The sequence below is a fragment of the Amphibalanus amphitrite genome, unplaced genomic scaffold (genome assembly GCF_019059575.1).
Source record: "Amphibalanus amphitrite isolate SeventyFive unplaced genomic scaffold, NRLGWU_Aamphi_draft 000472F_arrow, whole genome shotgun sequence".
Classification (NCBI taxonomy): Eukaryota; Metazoa; Arthropoda; class Thecostraca; order Balanomorpha; family Balanidae; genus Amphibalanus; species Amphibalanus amphitrite.
The window spans coordinates 88,888-113,699 of NW_024881966.1; the positions used below are offsets into that span (position 1 = coordinate 88,888).

General features: G+C 43.9%; 1 protein-coding gene across 2 annotated transcripts in view; it reads left to right on the forward strand.

The window, feature by feature from the left end:
* Positions 1-24,812, forward strand: part of LOC122392160 (nucleolar protein dao-5-like) — a 179,300-nt gene that overhangs the window by 73,166 nt on the left and 81,322 nt on the right. For both annotated transcript variants that reach the window (XM_043386739.1, XM_043386740.1), the window contains 2 exons: positions 15,027-15,173; positions 16,868-16,962. In XM_043386739.1, coding sequence (XP_043242674.1) covers positions 15,027-15,173; positions 16,868-16,962 — 242 coding nt within the window. The remainder of the gene's footprint in view (positions 1-15,026; positions 15,174-16,867; positions 16,963-24,812) is intronic.

Sequence of the window (24,812 nt, forward strand, 5' to 3'; positions counted from 1 at the left end):
TCTTATCCTACCAAGACAATATTCGTTATATACAATACCATTCAGAGGTCAAGGTCAAGGTCAGGTCAGGTCAGGTCAGGTCACCAAAAACAAAATATAGAAAAGGGCATGTGCGACACATGTTTTATGGGTCATTTTACTCATAGAATTCAATAGGCACACTCAATAAGTGATATGGACCACCTCTGGATGAATTTCAGGTCGAGGTCAGGTCAAGCTCAGGTCAAGTGAGGTCAAATTTTGAAGTTGGTTGCTAAGACCTAAAAAGCTGTGTATCTGATGCAGTTTTTCACGGCGAGTCGAATGGTGCTATTTTTGTTTCCGTACGAGGTCTAGAACTTCCAAAAAAGTCATTTTTCAAAAATTTTGTGTTTCGTGACGTCATACAATTTTGAATAACTCCCACATTTTTGAACCGATTCTTCTAAAACTTGGTATGTAGGTACACATAGACCACTTCTCTGACATATATTCCGGTTTTTTGATACACTCAAAATTTTGGATTTTATAGCTATTTTCCCAAAAAAGTCAGTTTTTTGGAAAAATTTGGGCCAAAATCCAAAATTTTCAAAAAACCGAGATAGCCATTTGATAGACAAAGTAGAATTACGTATATCCTTTTTTGTTACCTCTTGATTCCTTTAAAAATGAAGATGTTAGCGGCGTTTGAACTTTTGCCGTTTTTGAGGCGAAAATGGCGAACATGACGTCACTAAAACGTCAATTTCTCAAAAATTTTCCGACGGATATCGCTCAAATTTTCAGGGAACGTGTCAAATTGATGTACGAAAAGGTACTGAAAGTTTGGCGGCGCTGCGCGCCGCCGTTTTTGAGATATTGCAAAAATTCGCGAGGGGGGGTAAAATTTACCCCCCCCCCACAGCCCCGCGCGGGTTAATAATATTCTAAGGGAAGCAAAGAAAATGTACATCAAAAACGAATTAAAAAATGCAAACCATAAGAAAACGTGGGATATCAACCCTCGCCCTGGCAGGGCATTTTTCATAACACGGCCTGGCAGGGGGGGGGGGGGTCGATGCGACCCCCCCTCGCGATTGGATCCTATGGCACCTAGAAACACCAAATTTGGTAGGTAGGTGGGCCCCCCGGAGTTCTCGCCCCTGTGCAAATTTGGTTGCTCTAGGTCAATATTTAGGGGGGTTTTGGGGGGTATAAATGTAAAAATTTCGCTAAAAACAGGCCAAAAGTTTTTCGCTTATAATTTTTGATCTAATTAAGATAGAGCAAAAAGAAAAGCACCAGTGAACTCAGCACGTCAAGGCGCGTCGAATGATATGCTTTTTAGCTTGCTTAAGTGTACTTAAAGTTTTTCTTAAATTTTAAGTAAACTTAAATTAATAAATTAAGTTCAAGTTAACCAAATTGCATCATATTGCATATCATTTGATTCGGCTGATCACCAGGAACACAATGATACCATTTTTTAAGCTCTAGCGTCATTATGTGCCAAGTTATTGGCAAAAACGTCATTTGACCTCAGTTGACCTTATTTGACCTGACCCATGGATAAGTACACCAAACAAAGAACCACCAAGTGACCTGCTGTTAAGTACCGTGGTTTCAAAGCACAAAAGTGATAAAACGAAGCGGATAACTCCAGTATTTTCCGAATTTAGTATTTTCCCATAGGCTTAACATTACGACGTAATGACCTCTAACTGACCTCAGGTCAGTGACCTCAAAAAAACCGGACTATATGTTATACAACTCGGTGAACTTAGCACATCCTGAAAGTTTGAAGGAAATCAGTCGAAAACTGTGAGTTGGACAGGTGCAAAAAGAAAATTGAAATACGACCATGACCTTGTACCGGGTTTTCTGACCTGGTGACCTGACCCAAGGTCACCCGGACCTGAAATTTTCAGGTCATATGTAAAAAGGTTGCCCCATAGGCTGTGCCAAATTTGGAGGGGGGTCGCATCGACTCACCCCCCTGCCAGGGCGAGGGTTAAGAAAGATAACGAAAGGTTCATCTGGCCACTCAGATTTGCCAAAATCCAATTCCATACCGCAGATGCGAATGTCGAAGGGCCTCAACAAATAGCTAATGGATTTAACACATTTTTTTCTAATGTTGGTAAGCAGTTAAGAAATAAAATACATCGAAATGATGTAGATCCAACAAAATATATACCTGTATTTACAGGGAATAGCCTGGATTCCCTAGCACTCACTAATGAACAGGAAATTACCATTATCGTAGACAATATGAATAAGGTCGGTGGAGGCCATGACAAGATAAATATTAGAATATTTAGAGCAACTTATGCCTCAATAATGCCAGAAGTCGTACACTTCATGAACATCTGTCTGCAGGAAAGTACTTTTCCATAAACTTCTAAAATTTGCTATTGTTAAACCAATTTTCAAAGCAGGCAACAATCAGCATTTTAATAACTATAGACCGATATCCCTTTTACCGGTGATGTCCAAACAATTGGAAAAACTTCTACATACTCGTTTAACGATCATTTAGTTACAAATGGTAATCCACAACAGTTTGGATTTAGGGTATGAGCACGTACATGCCAATATCACTCTTACAAGAAAAGACTATAAGTGCTCTTGAACTAAACCACATTGCATGTGGGCTTTATTTGGATATCCGAAAAGCCTTCGACACAGTGAACATAGATATTTTATTAAACAAAATCAAGTGTTATGGAATAAAAGATAAGGCGTACGATATGATATCATCGTATATGAACGAGCGAGCTCAATGTGTTCAGATAGACCAAAAAAGATCTAAAACAGTATCAATAGATATGGGAGTCCCGCAGGGATCTATCCTGGGACCGCTCCTGTTTATTTTATATATAAACGATTTTCCGAACATTAGCAAGGATTTTATTGCATATTTGTATGCATATGATACAGCAGTCTTCATGCACTGTAAAAAATATTGACTAGCCCCTCGTCAAATGATTCTCAACGCTAAATGTCGGGGGTACAGACTAGTTTTGCATCCTACTTTTGACACACGCTGCGAGCCCCTGGCTTGTTTTGTGTTCGTCAGATGACAGTTACCAGGTGTCGGTTAGTTTTTACCACGTCCCAAAAATAGCTGGAGTGTTTCTGCCTTGTTTTGGAAGCAGGTCCTCGTTAATGATGTGTATGATAACAAAGTACCTAGTAACAATAATAACGAAAAACAATGTCAAAACGAGGGCGGCTTGTTTAGTGACGATGCTCAAAAGAAGCATCGTCTTGTTCCTACTTAACCCGCGCCCTGGTGGGGTCTGTTTATAACGCGACTGCTTATTATCTGTTATTATTATCTGTTATTTATCTGTTTATATGGTGGGGGGGGGCATTTTTTGCCCCCCCCCCTCGTATCTTCAAAACTACTGGACGGATCCGCAAAATTCAAACGGCGTTCGAAAGGCCTGTCAAATTTGTTGTGGGAAACCAAATTTCATTGACCTCGGGGTCACCGATGACGTCACAGGTCAGGTCAAAGATGACATGTTTCACCGTTCACGGGTCATCTAGGGAATGCGCTATAACACCGAAGAAAACGCATTTTGTCGAGAATCAGCGATAGGGCGTCAGTTGCCTAGTAGATATGTTGCTATTAGAGGTCACTGACAAAACCAGGTCAGGTCACAGGTCAGGTCACCAAGGGTCACAGGTCAGGTCACATGAGCCCAACTTTACTAAGGTTGTGTGATGCATGTTTTATGGCCAATTTTTCATTTCCAACTCAATGGTGTTGGTTATAAGACTATCAGGTATGGCTTAGGTCACTTTCTGGTGAAGTTCAGGTCAAGGTCAGGTCAAGGTCAGGCCAAAAAAGGTCAAATTTTAAAGTTGATAATTTTGCATAAAATGGGTATCGTTTCGATGCAGCTCGTCACGGAGAGTCTAATGGTGGTCTTTGTTTTGCGCTACGGGGTCTAGAATTGCTAAAAATTGAGTTTGAAAATTTGACGTCATCAATTTTGAACAGTTTTTTTTTGCTGTAACTTCGCCAAAAAAAGAGGTATCAATCTCAAATTTGGTATGCGGATGGAAGGCGGTAAGGACTATCACATATAGTCCGGTTTTTGCGAATATCAAAAAACTTTTAGGATTTTTTGATGATAATATCCAAAAAAAAATATTTTTTTCATTTTTGGGGGTCAAAATCCAAAAATTTTAAAAATCCGAGACAATAGTTTTGTAGCCCTGTTAATTCTACAGCTTTTATGTCTTATCATTTTTCTGTATTTGCAAAGCTATAGGCCTGACAGCTCTTCCCGCGAAACCCTTTTTGGGTCGAAAACGGCAGAACATGACGTCACTCTGACGTCATTTCCGGCCAACCTATCATAGCCTTTGGAAAAATTTTTGGTCACAACGTGTAAAATTGATGTCCGGGAGGGTACTGAAAGTTTGGTGACGATCGGCGCAGCGGTTCTGGAGATATATCGAAAAGTCTAGAGGGGGGGCAAGGAATAGCCCCCCCCCCCCACCAGGTCGCGGGTTAACAAATGAAGCTCAAACTAGGTCAAAACTAACGTATTGCTCAACCCATAGTCAGATGACCAGCAGATCCTACGCCGCCCAATCCAGTCATCGAATTTGCCAGCGAATTCGTTTGAAGACCATCATATTATTAAATATCGGTGGTCTTCAAACGAAATCCCTTACCAGTTTGATGACGAATTCATCCGGCCCATTCCAAAAACGCTCAAGATAAAATGAAAGTGTATTTCTGAAATAATGTGCTTTCTTGCAATGCACCTTTCGTATATCAAGCGAACCTTTCACTTCCAGCGCCCGTTTACCCCATTTACGCCCTCCGTTGCGTTTTCGCAACGCAAGCAAGCGTCGACGTGATCGAAGCTTGAGAAGTGTGTAAAAGAGACTAACCGATGAGACAAGTTTCAGCGTGTGTAGCATGGTTGTGCGCATGATACTACGCAGTTACAAGTCTGTGCGGCCGGTAAGTTACTGTCTAGAGCTCCCAGAGGAAAGTCGGAAGGTTTTGTGAGTGATGACGTCACGAAAACCAAAATAAGTAGGCTAAGTGCTTAACCCGCGCCCCACTGGGGTCTGCGTGTAACACGCCCTACTGGGGGGGGGGGGGCTATTCATAGCCCCCCCCCTCCTAACTCCGAAACTACTGGGCCGATCGTCAAAATTCAAACGGTGTCTGATAGCCCCGGAAAAACTGTCGAGCGAAACCTAATTTCATTGACCTTGAGGTCACCGATGACGTCACAGGTCAGGTCAAAGTAAAAATTATTAGCATTTTGCTTGTTCGCGTTTTGGGCTCTGGCCGCCGTCTTACAAGTCAGATCAGGCTCATTTTTGGTTCACACACTCGTAAACAGATGCTCTAGATACCCTGAGGGTACCAAACTTGTACTTTGATTTTCAGGTCAAGGTCAGGTCATCACAGGTCACGAAAATATTATATCATGCGTCGGTCACGTGACACATGTTTTATGGTCCATTTAGGCCAAAAATTTCGAATTTGATGTCGTCTGTGTCATTCGAGGTCATTTTGAGTCGAATGTAGCTTAGGTCAGGTCACTTTTAGGTCAAAAAAGGTCAAATTTTGAAGTTATAATTTTTCAACAGAAAAGTTGTCTATTGGATGCAGTTGGAGCTCAGGAACACGATGGTGCTATTTATATTGGTGTACGATGTCAAATACGTGCTGAAAAATTGATTTGAAAAATTTATAATTGTGAATTTTTTGCAATAATGCGTATAACTTGGCCATTTTTGAAGATATTTAGCTAAAACTTGCTAGAGTTAGTCATAATAACGCGTTCTATCACATATATTCCGGTTTTTTCGAAAAGTCAAAAATGTTTTGAAAAAAATGTAAAAATGAAAATTTTGAATTTTATTATATAAAATTTTCGATGTTTTCAAAATTTCCAAAATCTGAGATAGCAGTTTGATAGCGCAGTCTATTCTGAGTCCTCTCATGCAAAGAACTTGGATCTAGCTTAAAAACTGAGCCCTTGGGAGCGATTGCCGTGGTTCAATGTTTTGCGTCGAAATCGGCCGAACATGACGTCACTCTGACGTCATTTCCGGCCGACCTATGGTAGCTAAGAAGTTCAAATTTTAACACAAGATGTCAAATTGATGCAGCCGAAGGTACTGAAAGTTTAGCGTCGATACGTCAAGCGGTTTGGAAGTTATTGCAGAAAAACGGGAGGGGGGGCTATAAATAGCCCCCCCCAGTGGGGCGCGGGTTAATAATATCGTAATGAAAATTGTGTAAACATATTCTGCAGAGTCCCTACAATACCGTAGATATGCATTTTGTTAAGAAATAATGCTACAAAAAGGGTTTGTGACTATTTTCAAATATGACTACGGTCGCGTTGCGGGAACGCAACGAAGGGCACATCGGAAAGACAGCGGTGTTGCGAAAACGCAACGATGGGCACATTGGCAGGGTAGCGGAAGTATGAATATCAACAGTAGACTTCACTCGTGATACGCTGTGGGTTCTCTCTTTCTCTCCCCCATCTTCCTCCCTCTCCTCCTCGTTCCCCAACTCTCTCCCCCCCTCTCTCTCTCTCTCTCTTTCTCTCTCTCTCTCTCTTTCTTTCTCTCTCTCATTTTGTAGCCATGAGGCTGTAGCGGCGGAACATCTTCAATTAAGGGGGGGGGGAGCACTGCTGACTTTTGGTCCCATTCTTTCCATTTCCATTTCCATGCAACGCCTATCGGGATAATGTTAAAATGGCAAAATCAAGGGGGCACGGTGCCCCGGTGCCCCCTCCCCTGCTCCGCCGCCTCATGCCATGAGGGACGTATATAGGTATGTTTAGTGCAAGGTGCGTTCGCACGTAAAATGTTGCGACACATCTCATATTTGCTGGCTCAAACAGCCACAAACACTCCTTTCTTTTTCTCTCGCAGATTTTCGGCCTCGGGCTGTTCGTTCACTAAGCAATGTGTTCCCATGCATCTGAAAATCGCATGGTAGGAAAAGGACCCATGCATCAAACGGTCGGCGATGCTAACGGAGCTGAGAGATAATTAGGTCCTTTGGAAATTGGATCTACTATGTACATTGTGCATAAATAATGAATAACGGGGATGTATTCTGGTATCAGGCGACAGATAGGCATCGCCATTCTCTGGATAGAATCTGCTGACTACCAGCATTTACGTTAGAAAAGATAACTGAGGGTCGGCAAATAGTGGGATAGGCCCCCTCTGAGGGTAGCTGAGCCCTTCGGCAGGGGTAATGAGGGCGGACCCATGGGAAAATAATAATTTTTAGGATTCATAACTCGCATAGATTCATAAGCTGCTTGATGTGGAGTATACGCCTGTTTTCTTACTTTGATAGGCTTTTTATCTAATCAGACCATTTTTAGAGCTAGCAGGATTATTGGAATTAGAGGAGACATTTGTCTGACCGGACACGGTCAATCGTAGACTGGAGACTGAGCCCAGCCAGTGGGCAGCCGCCACCCATGACCCACCCCCTTCCCCCCTCCCAAGCACTCACTGCACCCGGCTACAGGCGCGCTCCTATGTGAGCTGCCCGATTGCGATATACGTTGCCGGTCCAGCCCGGAACAGGGGGATGAGGCGTGGAGGAGGATTCAACTATCCTGAAGATGGAAAGGACGGATTGACGTCGAATCACCATTCTGTCCTGGCATTGTCTCGAGAAAGAGGTTACACGTGAAGGTCGCTGAGAGTGGGGCCATGAAAATTTTGGATTAGGTGTAAACATGATAAACTGGGAGTCGATTTGTTGTGATGCGCTACGCCTTACGCGGGTAATTTGTTAGAGCCGGATCGGTCTTTTTTCTTTTTGCTGAGAATGGGTACGACTCTAGGAGGGTGGTTAAAAATGATTGCGGATATACGCGCATACGAGAGGCACTGGTTTACTCCCAATCCTCCGTTTAATTGTATTCAGTGTGCACTGTGCAGGGTCTGATAGGTGGAGGTAATGGATCTGTCTAGCTTCCAAAAAGAAAGCATCACCCTGGATACGTGTCGACCACAACTTTAAATGAACAGCAATGGACAACGTAAATGGTTGATAATGACCGTGTTGCCATCTCCCCGTTCGCGAATCATGAAGTTATGCTTCCTCACTGAGGCTCTTAGGCGGGTTATAGAGCATGACGGATGTGGGTTCCGCATTTTCAAGCAATAGTTGTCAACAGTTGATTGATGTTTTGTCAAAATATATTAGCATATACGGCAGTTCAGTGTACTTTATGTCCGTCTGATGTGCCCGTCGTTGCGTTTTCGCAACGCTGATGGCGCCCGGTGTGCCCTTCGTTGCGATTTCGCAACGCATGTTTTTTACGTTTTTCTCGAGAAACTTTTGCTGCAGGCAAAAAATATTTTCGATTCCATACAAGGCCCTGGTAGGAGCATAACATATTTTGATTTCGTCGATTTTCATGATGGTCAATATTCCTGGGCATAAATGGGTTACAGTTATCAATCGAATCAGAAGCATGCACATACCTATCGATAGATCTGAACCTAAGAACACAGAAGACATTTTGTAGAGTACCTGCCTGAGCCTATGCAGTGGAGCCCGTGAGCCGCCCAACCGCAGCTGCCTCATGAACTTGATGATAGGTCTGAACCTCAGATTGGCCAGAGCTTGGCCGTCAATAACCAGCTTATTTATATCCACAGTTGTAGTGACTTAGGGTTTGGAATTTGCCAAACCTAAGTTTTGATTACCAAGAGAAGTTTTGTACTTCTTGCACTTGCCTTTTCTTCATAACTTTGGCGGAAATCGTCGTAGTGAAACTTAAGTGTTCCGTTAGCTGTCGGTTCTTGAGAGAGTTGGCCAGGCCGGACACCGGGGGCGGCTCCACAACTTTCGAAAAATTAAACCTAAGTCCTATTGCACTGCATGGAGAGCAATTCATTTAAAATCGCTCTTGTTCCCCCCCCCCCCCCCCCCCTCGACAACTTTGCAAACGTCTCTGCGCGATTTGGTTGAGAATAATGGCTTATGGCAAGTTATTGAATCAGAACGTCGATCACTGCATGTCATATATCGGCAAGCCATTCTTCATAACTAGACACTGCACAAATGGAAACGATACAGGTTTGCCCAGTGATAAACACTCGCACTGCACAGACGCGCGCACCCCCGACCGAACGCGGCACGGCACAGCGCAACTGGCGCCGGGAAGCCGGGAACGCATTAAGTGAAGGATTCACAGGTGCGCAACTTTATTGCGAACAATAAAAACCTACCGCAAACGATTGAAAAAAAAAGTTTTAGGGCAATCGGAAATACAAATGCATTGCCTTATAGAAATAAAATTGTCATTCACCTTCCAAATAACCCAACAATTTATTTGCCGTAAAAAGTGTCTGGAAATGGAAAGTTGCAAACATGATTCAGCAAGTAGGGAAACGCGGCAGCTACCTGGCGAATAATCTCAGGCTGGTTTAGTGACGAGTGCATTGCTACGGCTTGTTCCTCACCCTTCACAGATTACTATGACAAAACTACCCCTAGTATTTTGATCATCCTGAGGCTGGCTTTCACCTAATAATTTGATGAGGGTCTTCCTCGTTTCGGATTGAGGCGAAAACAAACGTCAAACAACCTTGATAGTTAATTCAGCACTTCAAAACAAAGATACACCTAGGGTATCATTACAATACCGGATCATAACGATCTGGATAGTTCTCAGCCTGTAAGCTAACTAAGCGGTAACTAGTCAAGTGGTAGGTACCGGAAGCATTGACAACCTGGTGACTGTTTCGAGACCCTTGTTTTGACACATAGCTCGTCAATATTTTTTACAGTGTGGAGTGTGAAAATGAAGCAGATTTACAAAGTTCCATCGATGCCATTATGCCCAAGATATCCGAATGGTTTTCTGCAAACCAGCTATCAGTTAACACAGATAAAACCTTGTACCAAATATATTCAAACAAGAAAAACAGACAGGATGTAATGCTGAAACTAGGAGGTGTCGAAATTCAAAGGACTGGAACTGTTAAATACCTTGGAATGTTTATTGATGAAGATATGAAGTGGAACACACACATTAACAAGCTATGTACCGTGCTGTGTAGAAATGCTGGTATGATTACCAAAGTAAAATATTTTCTAAGCAGTGACTATTTGTTACTGCTTTACAATGCTTTGTTCTTATCATATGTCAATTACTGTTGCTTTATTTATAGTAATACATACTCATCAAGCTTGTCAAAAATTGAAAAACTCCAAAAACGTGTTATAAGAGTTATAGATGGTCAGCCGAAGATGGCACATGCTGATCCAATTTTCAAAAAACTTAAGCTTCTCAAGATAAAAGACATTGGAAATCAGCAGATGCTACTCATCTTGCATAGAAAAATATGCAACAATCTACCAGATGGAATAGATCGGATGTTCAGATTTCATCCCATCGGCAGAAGCAATCGCTCTGCTAGACATTTTGAGGAAATATTTACTTACAAAAAGTATAAAACGCAAACAATAGCATGGACTGGACCTAGAGTTTGGAATGAAATTATAACCACCCTGTTTCCTCAAATTCAACATGTACCTCCTTCCAAACATACATTAAAAAGAATTGTAAAAGAGCGTTTAATTAATAAATACTGAGTATTGATAAACGCATTACTCACAGGCGATGTTTTCGACTTCTCATCCTATACCTACGCTACCATGCCTATGGTAATTAATATGTATATTTGCCTAGATACGTATACAAGTGTCTATAATGTATGTAGTATGTATATGTATAATTGCATGTGCATGTATTTGTACGTAAGTGTGAATGTTTATGATCTTAGGTGCGTACCTACACTGATTAGGTACGCCCTGTGCAGTGTACATTGTGACAATTGACAAGTGTGACATAAGTACACACAAGTGTGTAATGAGTAAGTGTATGACCTTCTGTTCATGCCTACACTTGTGCATAATGGCATTTAACCCGCGCCGGGCCGGGGGGGTGTTTGAACACCCCCCCCCCCCTGTGGTTTTTCGCAGATATCTCAAAAACGGCGGCGCGGAGCGCCGCCGTTTTTGGCACACCTCTTTGTGCATCTTTTCCGCACATGTTGTGAAAATTTCAGACCCAGGTCACCTTAGGTCAGGTCACCAGGTCACGCTAAGTGACCTCACCTCAGAAAAAATAAGAATGCTCGTCATAGCTACACCGATTGATTGATTGCCTTGAAACTTTCAGCGATTGATAAGAGCAACAATATCTATAAAATGTATATCTCGGAATTTTGATATCGGTGACCTAAGGTCAGGTCAATTTTGCGACCTCTCCATTATAAGTTAATGGGAGAAAATTGAAAAGCGTCTGTTTTGCACGAACGTTATTCTAGACACTCTCAAACATCGAGATGTAGGTGAAATGGACACACTGAACCGGAAAATGGCAACTGTGACCCCTCGTTATGTCCCCGAGGTCATCTCAGGTCACGAACAGAATCTAACAGTTTTTCGCTAATAACTTCTGATAGAGACGTGCTAGAGCGCTGAAAACGCCTTAGATGTGTTCGGCTCGACGTTGCGGATCGACTGATATGCAACATGACCTTTTCCGGTCAGGTCATGACCTTGACCTGAGGTCAAATTTTCAAGTTGACCTTTCAAGGTCAAATTATAGTTCATTCGACGCGACTCGACGAGAGGAACACGATGGTGGCAAAAGTAATGTCATGACTCTTTTGAGTCAAAAGTTATTACCGAAAAAACGTTTTTCGTAAAAACGGCTATTTTTGAAGTTTTTGCCCCCTGGAGGCTAAACCGTTGACCTGAGGTCAAATCTGAGAACATTACTCAGAAAGGTCTGTAAAAGGGCTATCGAATGCGCTTTTCCGCGGCGCTGTAGCTCTATCGGTTCCCGAGATAGCCGTTGGCAGTTTCCAAAATGTTGAAATAGTGGACATTTGACCTTTGGTGACCTCTGGTGACCTGACCTTTGACCTGACCCAAAAAATGACCGATGTGTTTTCGTCCTTATTTTGGACGTTCTTTCGATTGCCGCTTACCGCGTGTCGCTACGTGGCCCAGGAGCCGAGTTAGTAGGGGGGGGGGGGTGTTCAGACACCCCCCCCCCGGCCCGGCGCGGAATCTCAGAGCACCGGCCCGGCGCGGGTTAATTATGTTGAACTAAGTACACACAAGTGTGTAAGAGAATGAGAATGGACTTTGTTGCACACCTACACTGTTGGGTGTGCATCATGGCATTTTATCATGTTTGAATTGAGTACACACAAGTGTGTAAAGAATATGTGCCTAAACTAGGGCGCATACCTACATTGGCTGGGTTGCATGATATCATTTATTTGTGTAAATGAGTGTGTAAGTGTGATGTGTGCATGATACTGTAATATGCCACCCCATCTGTTTGGCGGCCTGGGACCTTGGAGCGCCCGACAACAAGCCTCGCTTCGTTGGGTGCTCTGGGAGTCCGGGCTACCTTGCTGCTGACATGTGCTGAATTTGACCAGAGTTTGATGATGACTTGGCTATGACTGTGGATCCCCCTCTAACTAACCTGCCCCAGTGGACTTTGACACTTTCCCCGGCGTGTGTGGGTGTTTTGAGTGTGATGGATGTGTAAGTGTGCTGATAAATTGGGGGCTTTCAGTAGTGAGCAGTCACGACTGATTGCAGTGTTGACTACTTTGCTTCTTTTTTGTTCCTCTAATTCGTATGGCTTTCTCCCTTCTGCTTTTTTATGTTACATTTCATTTCCTAGCAGGGAGTGCCGCGACTTGCAATTTTAAGTTATTATGGTGTTAACGTAAGGTTCTGTGTGTCGCTGGGATAGAGGGAGGGGGCACTCCTGGTCACCTGATAATGGGTGGCGGCATAGAAAAAAATATAAAATAAAGAAGTTATTAGATTTCGCTTCCTTAACCCTCGCCCGTAAACGGTGTTTTGCCACCTTCGCCCATGCAGGGGGGGGGGTTGGTGCGACCCCCCCTGGCGTTTGAAAACGGAGCGTCGTAGAGCTTAGCGGAAAAAAAAGGATTGCTCTCAACGAGATCTCGCGATTGGTGGTATATTTTTTGGTCCTAGGTCAATATTTGACCTACTTATGACCGGTCAATAGTCAAATTTTCGGAAAAAATCTAACTTTTTCAGATTTCCGCGCCGATTGCGGCAAAACGGTAAGAGATATCGACTTGAAACCTTCACTATCGTGATCCTTGATCAATTGTCTATCGTTTGGTGTGTATTTCGATGTCATAACTCTAAAAATGATGCGTTGGGAGCATCGGAAGTCTGCAAGGTCATTTGTGCATTGGGTCACGTCAGGCGTGTGACGTCACTGACCTGACCCTGACCCAAAATGAACTACAAGAAACAACTGACGATGCCTGAAATGGATAGCAAATTCGAATTCAGGGCATCAAAATACCCCGAAAAGGCATACAAGTGCAAGAAGTCATGACAGGTCAACCGAGGTCACTGACCTGACCTTGACCTTTAGTAACCTTGAAAAGGTCAACGGACATGTGCCAATGTCAAATCAGCCAGTTATGATTATAAAACAATCCATCAGTGTGTCAGGTCAGTCGGCATTTATACCATTGTGAAGCAATCTCCAATTTAGCGTAAATCTGGCCGGAGGATGTTCCCTTTATGACGTCATAACTCCGTGACCTGACATGACCTTGACAAAAAAAAATACCAAAAGTTGCGCAAAGGATGCCCCAAAGGGTACTGAAAATTTGAGCAGGCTATCTGAAACGGTTCGGCGTGTAGCTAGGAAAAACCTCAGGGGGGGGGGGGTGCACCAACCCCCCCCCCCCTACATGGGCGAGGGTTAATTCTTAATGTCAAGCTGAAAACACTTATATTTAGGATTGCTTATTGCTCTTTATCCCGCGCACCGACTGAAGTCTGCGCCAACTTCGCACCGACGGGGGGGGGGGCGGATGACCGCCCCCCCCCCTGAGATCTCGAGAACGAAGCAAGATAGCGACAAGCGGTAAACAGCATCGGATACGCACGGACAAGGTCTACAATTTTTACACAAGTCATTTTCAGGTCAGGTCAAAGATGACGTCACAGGGGTCGAAAAAGTCAAAATGGCGGCGCTAGATATGGAGAGAGTTTTTCTTGAATAACTTTCAAATTAGTCAAGATAGGAACAAACTAAGGGCATCATCGTGATCCTCTCGCCAATCCGCATCGAATGATATATATGTTGACCTCGAAAGGTCAAGGTCAAAGGTTGACCTTAGGTCACGTGACCTCGAGGTCATCATGTATATCATTCGATGCGTCTTGACGAGCTGAACACAATGAGACCATCCGCGCGGCTGTATCGTGTTTCTGTACGGAGTTATTGGCAAAAAACCGCTGGTGACCTTTGATGACGTCACATGACCTTACAGCTGCCCAACAGCAAAACAGACCTCAAGGTAGTGAAGGTTGATCGTATATGAAGTCATGTAGGTATGGTATATGGGGCCATTCCGACCCGTTTTAGTGGTAAAAACAGGGAGTTGATTTTTCCCCCATTGACTTATAATGGGGAGGTCGCGAAATTGACCTGACCTTAGGTCACCGACATCAAAATTCCGAGATATACAAATTGTAGCTACTAATGACCTAATAACATCCTGCGACTTTCAAAGGCCTCCGACATCTACTGTAGCTCTGGCACGGTGACAAAGTTGCAAAAAAGTGACTTGAGGTTGGGTCATTCAAAGTGACCTGGTGACCTGACCTTAAAAGTTAGGAGGTTCAAACTTGCACACCATGTGTAAAATTGATAAGAGAATAGTCGTACCAAATTTCGCGGCGCTACGCGCCGCGGTTTTCCCGCTATCCGCGAAAAACCTCAGGGGGGGGGGCAGATATCCGCCCCCCCGTCGGTGCGCGGGTTATATGTGAGGGAAATTGGAAAATCGAGTGAATTTTGGGTGCTGAGGAAGAGACGAATGCCCCAATGCCACTCCCTGATTGGATCAGTCAGCTGCACGTCTGAGACCTCTCAACCTGTGTTCGCGCCCAATCTGGCCATCACCTTCCGCCCTGACTGCTCCATGCGAACCAGTTAGAGGAACTGCGCGTCACCAATTCGTCCACGGAGGCCAAGCTGCGCGAGACCGAGGCGCGCAATGAAGACCTCATAAGCGAAACCAACGACCTGAAGCAAACCAACGCCTCACTGATGGAGCGCTTGCACGAACTGGAGCGCACAGTGAGTTATCTACCACTCAGTCACCGCCCCCTGTCAGCAGGGCCTACATGTTGTGTGGTCATAGCGTAATAAATAACCATAGCCATAGTTTTATTTATTACGCTATTTATTACATTATAACTTACCTTCCATTAGCCTTCGCCCTGGTGGGGGGGGGGGGCCATTTTGGCCCCCCCTGTGGTTTTTCAGCGATAACTCAGAAACCACTTGAGTTAGCGCCCTGAAACTTTGTATAGCTGTTTCTTCAACATTTTTACATCATGTCCTTTTTTGGGGGGTTCGGGTCAGGTCAGGTCAGGTCACAAGGTCACCAAAACTGACACCACCTCTAAAAAAGTTCAAAGCTCTCTCAAAGGCACAGCTTTTATCCGATCGATGTAAAATTTACAGTACTTGAAGATGTCACCCAGCTCTACAAAATGGCTATCTCGGATTTTTTATAAATGTGACCTAAGGTCAGGTCAGGTCATCGCTGCTCCCCATTATAAGTCAATGGGAGAATCGAAAAGTAGTTGTTTTTCAGCTAAATCGGGCGTGATTGTTCCTATATTTCGTTATTGAAGTGTCTTGGGTCAGCAAATCACAGCCCATGTGAAACCATTTGCTTGTGACCTCGCTGAGGTCACGCTAGGTCATCTCCCTGGTCACCAGAGGTCACCAGCGGTTTTTCTGCACTTACTTGTTATTGAATAGAGATAGAGACTCCGTTCGACGTTTATCGTGTTTGTCTCGTCAATGCGGATCGAATGATATGCAGCATGACCTATTTCGGTAAGGTCATGACCTTGACCTGAGGTCAAATTTTCAAAATGACCTTTCGAGGTCAAACTATATATCATTCGACGCGTCTCGACGAGCCAAGCACGATGGTGCATGAATCGTTTCTCTATTTTCTCGTGAATGCATGCTATAGTTAAAAACATTTTCAACGAAATTTGCCAAGTTGACCTTGCATGACCTCTGTAGGCCAAACCGTTGAGCTGAGGTCAAATCTGACGAACCTTGGCGAAAGAGCTTGAAAAGAGCTATCGATTGCTTTTTCCGCGGCTCTCTAGCTCTTCTAGTTTCCGAGCTACAGCGGAATATGTCCGGCAACACCGAAAACACTGAAATTTGACCTATGATGACCTCTAGCGACCTCAATATTGACCTTAGCGAAAAAATGACCGAAATACTTTCGAACGTACTTGTTATGGGCTTTCGTTTGCTTTTTTCCGCGTCTTCCTAGCCCTCTTCGTTTTCGAGTTAGACGGGGGGGTCATTTTGGCCCCCCCCCACCAGGGCGAAGGTGGCTCAGACCCACACCAGGGCGCGGGTTAGTATAGATATCACGATATAGGTATAGCGATTTGACAACTTGCTCACTGCTCATTAAACTGATTTTTTGCATGCGCTAAGTCAAATGCACTGTTTTAGCAGTTATATGAACTCAATTATGTAAAAATGTGCCAATTCACAATTGATCTTAATTGTCTGATGTAAGTATCATATTGCCGTACTCTGCGAACGGTTGGTCACTCAATTATACGTGCTTTGCTTACCTGCCTGACTGTTACTGACCTTATCTGAGATCTGACTGATCTCTAAACCGTGGCATATGAACTCACTTTAAAGTTCACCTTATCATTGACCTTCCGCTGACCTGCCCATATGGGCTGTTTTGAGACGACTTATGACCTGACATTTGCCGGCAGCTGGTTCACGAGCGGTCGTCGAGCAAGGACAAAGACGAGGTGATCAAGCGTCAGCAGGAGGAGATGCAGCAGCAAAAGGAGAAGCACCGGGAAGGGTGAGTGCCGACTGCAGGCGCCGAAAATGGGTTATGAGCTTGTGCCCTGGGGGATTGGCTCTGACTAATTCCCCTCTTGATACGGGGTCTCGCAGGCCTTTCCAACGAAATCATGCCACTTAGGTACCCTATGCATCTGTAAAATATTGATGCAGCAGGTGATATGAAATCAGCCCTCGCCGAACCTGTCAGTTGTCTACATACGCCTGGCCGAGGGGGAGGATGGGAACCCCTCGGCGTTCGCTTCTTGTTGAGCTGGATCCTCGCAAAAAAGTAGCGTGTGCGCTGTCACGAGTCGCAGTGATATGCGTTACGGTCCACCGGCGGACATGGGAACACTAGCGCCAGTGCGCCTGCATGGCGGAGGTTATCAGAACTGACGGTAGCCGTGCTAAAGGCCGCCCCACACTGGACATCGAATGCGGGTTGCGAGTCTGCGGGTTTTGGGTTTGCGGGTGTAGTTCTCATTCATCACCATTCTCTTATGGTCACTACATGAATGCAGTGAAGCCGATACACATTCAGAAAATTACATATTGTATCAATAACAGCACATCAAACCAACAACCGACTTCAACAAAATACACCAAAACTTGCAAACCTCGCAGCGAGGAAAATCGAAAATTTGCTCAAAATCAAACTTTGGAATGCAATACGAAGTGGCTCGCATGTTCAAAACTTGCAGACTCGCTTGTTAGATGGTAATGTGGGTCGCTTAACCCGCGCCCGGCTGGGGGTCCTGGATTTCCACGCCCTGCTGGGGGGGGGGTGTCTGAACACCCCCCTTCTAACTCGGCTCCTGGGCCACGTAGCGATACGCGGAAGGCGGCGTTCGAAAGAGCGTCAAAAATAATAACGAAATCAGATCGGTCAATTTTTTGGTCAGGTCAAAGGTCAGGTCACCAGAGGTCATTGAAGGCAAAATTTTGCCGATTTCCAGGTCGAATGTCGACAATTTTCAAGAAGTCAACGCATAACTCGGGAACCAATAGAGCTACAGCGCCGCGGAAAAGCGCATTCGATAGCCCTATTAACGCTCTTTCTGTGTAATTCTCTCAGATTTGACCTAACGTCAACGGTTTTGCCTGCAGGGTGGAAAAACTGCAAAAATAGCCGATTTTTTAAAACAGTTTTTCTGCAATAACTTTTGACCCAAGCCTTGTACGAGCTTACTTTTACCGGCATCGCGTTCCTCTCGTCAAGACGCATCGAATGAACTATAACTTGACCTTGAAAGGTCAACTTGAAAATTTGACCTCAGGTCAAGGTCATGACCTGACCGGAAAGGGTCATGTTGTATATCAGTCGATCCGTATCGTCAAGCTGAACACACCTAAGGCGTTTTCATCGCTCTAGCATGCCTCTATCAAAAGTTATTTGCCAAAAACTGTTAGATACCATTCGTGGCCTAAGATGACCTCAGGGGCATAAACAGGGGATCACAGACACCATTTTCATGTTCAGTGTGTCTAAACCACTTGTAATTCAGTGTTTGGAAGTGTTTATAATGTCATTTGTCCAAAAGAGGCGCATTTCAATTTTCTCCCATTGACTTATAATGGGTAGGTCACAAAATTGACCTGACCTTAGGTCATCGATATCAAAATTCTGAGATATACATTTTGTACATGCTATTGCTCTTAGCAATCGCTAAAACTTTCAAAGCGATCGGTCACTCGGTGTAGCTATGGCAGACATTGAAACTTTTTATGAGGTGAGGTCACTTCAAGTGACCTGGTGACCTGACCTTGAATGACCTTGGTCTGAAATTTTCACAACATGTGCAGAATTGATGTATGATAAGGTGTACCAAAAACGGAGCGCCGCCGTTTTTGAGATATTTGCGAAAAACCACAAGGGGGGGGTGTTCAAGCATCCCCCCCAGCAGGGCGCGGGTTTTCCCATACCTGCTACATTGCATGATTAAATCGAGACATCCAGGCATTTAACCCGCGCACCGACGCACAGTGGGCGATCCGGCCGGTGTGGCCTCGCGAAACCTATCGGCATTAATAACATCAATGTTTTTGAAGCTAGAACCACAATATTTAGGAGCAACCTTCTTGAATATCCAATGAGCATGTGTTTTAAATAAGGACTATCTCTTATAGAATTTGTGCTCTGTGGCGAGCTTGCAATTCGCCTAATTGCTGCTCGAACAACGCATGAATACTTTTGAGGGTAGGTCGAAATTTATGACGGTATGAGCTGGGTAGGACGTTGAAATGGTGTGTACCTCCGTAGAAAATTGCTTCTAAACCATTTTTTTATTCAAACGATTATGCCCTACCAATTTACACATATCATGAAACAGCGTAAATCTCGCCCGGCAAGGCCCCATTTCATAACGTGACCCAATCAGCGGGTTTGTTTTTTGGTAAATAAGTTAGCAAAAAATGGCCGCAGAACCACGATTTTGACATCGTCGATTTCGCCTTGCTCAGGCGCGTCGAATGGTATACTTTTGTTCAGGTGAGGCCACCGTAAGGTCAACCTGACCTTGACCTCGAGTAAAGGTCAGGTCAGAGGTCTTCAAATCACGAAGTTGGTCGAAGGAGGTCATATCGCATATCATTCGATTCGGCAGGTCTTCCGGAGTCCATTGGTGACCTTGTCGACTCTCTAGCTCAACTTGATCGGGAGTTATTGACGAAAAACTCGTATGACCCTAGTGACGTCATAAATGACGTCATGCAAGGTCAACAATGCAAAAATGCAGCATCAGATCTTGCAAGGAGTGCATGAAGTAACGATTCCATTAACTTGAGACAATTGAATACCATTCCTGGCGCCAAAATAACAGTTTTCATATTTCCCCATTGACTTATAGGTGAGGTCACGTGACCAACCTCACTTTATGTGACATTTAGGAAAAATATGAGATATACAAGTTGTAAGACCTCTGAAGGACAATAAGTCCTGCAAGTCTCACCTCCCTGTGAAAGTTACTCTGTCACTGAGAGCGTTGGAAGGTTGCGACATCTGATGATCGTGCAGAGGTTCATGTATGACGTCATAGGTCAGTGACCTGACCTGACTTGAAAGTGCAGTTGGTGTCACAAGATCCAGCGTGCATCAAAGGTCAGGTATGCCAGGTTGCAGCTCTCTATTGCCTGGGTGTTTTGAGCTATCGCGAAAACACCATTTGGGGCATTAACCACTTGTGCTCAAGTGCACCAAGCCACAGCCAACCCTTAAAAGAAAAAAGTGTCTGGATGCCAGAGCTGCAAGTGGCTGCAAATTTTCACTGGCTCCCCTGATAGATAGTGTCTTAGTGCATGCGATACAGCAATATTTTCAGTTCATCCTCGTAAAACTTTTTTTGCTGGGCTTGTTAACCCGCGAGTTGCTGGTTGGGGGGCGTTAAACGCCCCCACTTTTTTCGCCGGGCCATAGCATAAAAACGGCGCGCCGCAGGCGCACCAAATTTTGGGTACCTGTAGGGAATCGATTGAAGTTCATTCTGGCAAAGCTTCAAAAAAATCGGTCGGAACATTTTTGAGATATCGAGGTTTTAGTGACGTCATGATTTCTGACTTTTCGACCAAAAACGGCATATGTTCAAAAAATCATATAAAATCACAAAATAGACATACAGACATGCCGTAAACGCCATTAGACTGCCAATACCATGAACAATCAAATGGCTATCTTCGATTACACTATGCAACAAAAAATGAAACATTTTCTGTTCCTGGAAAGCGACCGAATTTTTCTTATTCATTGGGTCCTATTATATTCGAAATGGGCATTAGTTTTGATCCGAAAATGTTTTTCCGGTTTTCAGAGACGATTTTCGATTTTTGGCACCGAAATTCGGTTTTTGGCCCACCGTGTCCGATGTAATTGAGTAATCGACTCGCCGTAACTTTCATCGCCTTTCCTATGCCACAAGCTTTCGAATGATATCTGGTTTTGCATATTTACGTGCAAAAACAACGTCATAAATCTATGTTAACCCTCGCATGTGTAGGGGGGGGGGGTCTGATGGACCCCCCCCCATGGTTTTTCGCAAATAACTCACGTAAAAAGCGGCCGATCGCAACGAAACTTTCAGTACCCTCGCATTAATCAATTTTACACCTACCCTGAAAATTTCATGACCCTGACCCAAATGACCTTTGACCTGTGACCTCTTTTCCGAGACCATGTTTGGCCGGAATCGCGATTTCGCGTATGTCGGCTCGCACTAGCCGCGTGTTTGCAAGCTTTTCGTGGTTTCAAACGTTCAAACATGTGATTTGATGTTACTCCCGTGTGTGTCAAGGTCACCTGAAGGTCAGGTCAGGTCATTGACCTTTGGTGACCTCGGGTGACCTCGGGTCACTTTTTCGAGTTTTACATGTTTCTAGGCTTGTTTTTGGAGCTGAATTCGAATTTAGCAACCATTTGAACATTTACGAAGTAGTTTTGGTGACTTCGTAACATGTTACGAAGCTGTCAGAGGCGGTTGACACGTACTACGAATACCCGTCACGACGCCTACTGGTTGACCTGACCTGACCTGACCCGACCTGGTCTAAATGCTTCAAGACATCATCTGTGATCAAAACTAACACGATATTCGTGATCAGCACCCCGAAAAACCCCTTAGCAGCCACACTTTACGACTTTCTAACAGGTCCCGATTTTCCCGACTTTGGGTCATTGACCTGACCTGGAAGGTCAACCAATGACCTAGGACCTTAAAATTGGGTATCATCGGCTTCCTCTCGTCACGGGCAACACGCTCGTTTTTTCCGCGAAGCTCTAGCTCGATCAGGGGCCAAACGGCAAGGGGGGGGGGTCCAACCGACCCCCCCCCCCCCTACACATTAGAAGCTGGCAAACGGCGCACACATGCGAGGGTTAAAGTAAGAAAATGTTGAAATTTTGTAAAAATTTGACATTTTTTTCGATTTCATTTTAAAATAGAGGAAAAACTAAAGACCCTATCCAAATTCTGAGCCCAGTTCCTTGAAGAGCATTCAATTTCCGTTCGGAAGGTACCTTTTTAGTGCATTTTATCGGATTCCTGTGGCGTCCAGATTGAGTTAACCTAAACACATATCCTATGTCATATCACATAGCATTAACCTGATAACGTATGTTAACGCCATAGGATCAACGAGGGGTCAACTGAGGTCATGTTGTTGACCCCTTGTGACCTCGGGCCAAACGCAGGAACTTACTTTTGAGCAGTCCTGTCGCTCAGAATCTTGATCTGTACCTCCATTTGTTAGAATGATTCTTCATGCACTGAACCAGGGTTGTATACGATTCAATCAATAGCAATCAATTCAATCACGAAAAATTTGGGAAACCAATCAAATCAATCAAGTCAGAGCAGTTTTCGGGAATTGATTCAATCGACTCAAACGCGACAATGAAAGGAATCAATCAACTCAATCAAACGACTCAAATCAAGACATACATTAGGTTTTTTGCCCCACCAACTTGGAAAAGTGTCCATAGCAGTCTGGTGTACCTACCAACCTACATACCTACAGAAGAAACATAAAAATATTGTCATTTAAAATTATAAATTGCCCTACCATTCAAAGTTTCTATGTAATAAGGAAGGATAGCTAGCGATGGACAGGTGGATCATGATATCGAGGTTCAATGGGTAGAATTGGAGCAGAATTTTCATTAATGGGTGCAAAATAACCCAGTAGTTGACTCGCCCCTGAACCCAAATCACCACCTTTCACCTTAAAGTTGTCAATTTAATTTTGGCCATATTCCAACTCCATTTACACTAAATATCAGATATTGCAGCTGAAAGTTGGCTGCTCGGATTTTGGCAGTGTTCGTGATTTGGCCATTTGCCCTACACCATGTCTATTTTAATGGATAATATGCATCAATAACATATTAACCATAGGGAAATAGAAATAAATATATTACCTGCATGTGACGGTTTCGGTTAGACAGAGACTGACCAGAGACTGACGGGCAGCCTGAAATATCTTTCCACACATTTGCATTTGAGACGTGGGATGGGGCTAAGCTTTTATAAATCCTTATTCTACGTCTTTTGATTTTTTGGTAAGATGACGTCATTGATAATCATGTAGTATGGTAGATCATCATAAAATAAATCGGTTGTACAACACCAATTTCGTTTTAATTATTATTTCATTTGAAATAAAACCACTTAATAATATTCGGTAAAATATTTCAAGGAAAATGAAATATATTAAATATATTATGCTTAGGCTCTCAGGAGAAAAGGATCAACAAACATTCTGCTGCAAATTAAACAATGCAGCAAATTTAGCGAGACGAAAACGGCGCTTTTGTTTCAGTTATTTTTGTAGGGGTTTCAGATATTCATAGAGTTCAGTGGGTTGTTTCTGAGGAGATGTGGAGATGTGAATTGTTAATTAACCCGCGCCCTGGTGTGGGTCTGAGCCACCTTCGCCCTGGTGGGGGGGGGGGGCCAAAATGACCCCCCCGTCTAACTCGAAAACGAAGAGGGCTAGGAAGACGCGGAAAAAAGCAAACGAAAGCCCATAACAAGTACGTTCGAAAGTATTTCGGTCATTTTTTCGCTAAGGTCAATATTGAGGTCGCTAGAGGTCATCATAGGTCAAATTTCAGTGTTTTCGGTGTTGCCGGACATATTCCGCTGTAGCTCGGAAACTAGAAGAGCTAGAGAGCCGCGGAAAAAAGCAATCGATAGCTCTTTTCAAGCTCTTTCGCCAAAGTTCGTCAGATTTGACCTCAGCTCAACGGTTTGGCCTACAGAGGTCATGCAAGGTCAACTTGGCAAATTTCGTTGAAAATGTTTTTAACTATAGCATGCATTCACGAGAAAATAGAGAAACGATTCATGCACCATCGTGCTTGGCTCGTCGAGACGCGTCGAATGATATATAGTTTGACCTCGAAAGGTCATTTTGAAAATTTGACCTCAGGTCAAGGTCATGACCTTACCGAAATAGGTCATGCTGCATATCATTCGATCCGCATTGACGAGACAAACACGATAAACGTCGAACGGAGTCTCTATCTCTATTCAATAACAAGTAAGTGCAGAAAAACCGCTGGTGACCTCTGGTGACCAGGGAGATGACCTAGCGTGACCTCAGCGAGGTCACAAGCAAATGGTTTCACATGGGCTGTGATTTGCTGACCCAAGACACTTCAATAACGAAATATAGGAACAATCACGCCCGATTTAGCTGAAAAACAACTACTTTTCGATTCTCCCATTGACTTATAATGGGGAGCAGCGATGACCTGACCTGACCTTAGGTCACATTTATAAAAAATCCGAGATAGCCATTTTGTAGAGCTGGGTGACATCTTCAAGTACTGTAAATTTTACATCGATCGGATAAAAGCTGTGTCTTTGAGAGAGCTTTGAACTTTTTTAGAGGTGGTGTCAGTTTTGGTGACCTTGTGACCTGACCTGACCTGACCCGAACCCCCCAAAAAAGGACATGATGTAAAAATGTTGAATAAACAGCTATACAAAGTTTCAGGGCGCTAACTCAAGTGGTTTCTGAGTTATCGCTAAAAAACCACAGGGGGGGGCCAAAATGCCCCCCCCCCCACCAGGGCGAAGGTTAATCACACTTTATTAGTATATAGGGCCTTGCACTTTATCATCTGGATTAAAAAAAACGTTTCCTGCTGAGTGCAGAAAGGTAGGTAGGTGCATCGCCAGGTTCTATCACCAGGATTGGAGCAGTTATTGCAGTTGAAAGTCAATGTTGGCTGTTTATGCTTAGGCCCTGTTCTTTATTTGGCCATCTACCCCATATTGCAGTTATGATGACAAGCAGTTTTCAGTGTAGTTTTGTGATCTTTGATGTCATCAATTGGTGTCATTATTTTTCGTCAACTAAAACTTATTTGAA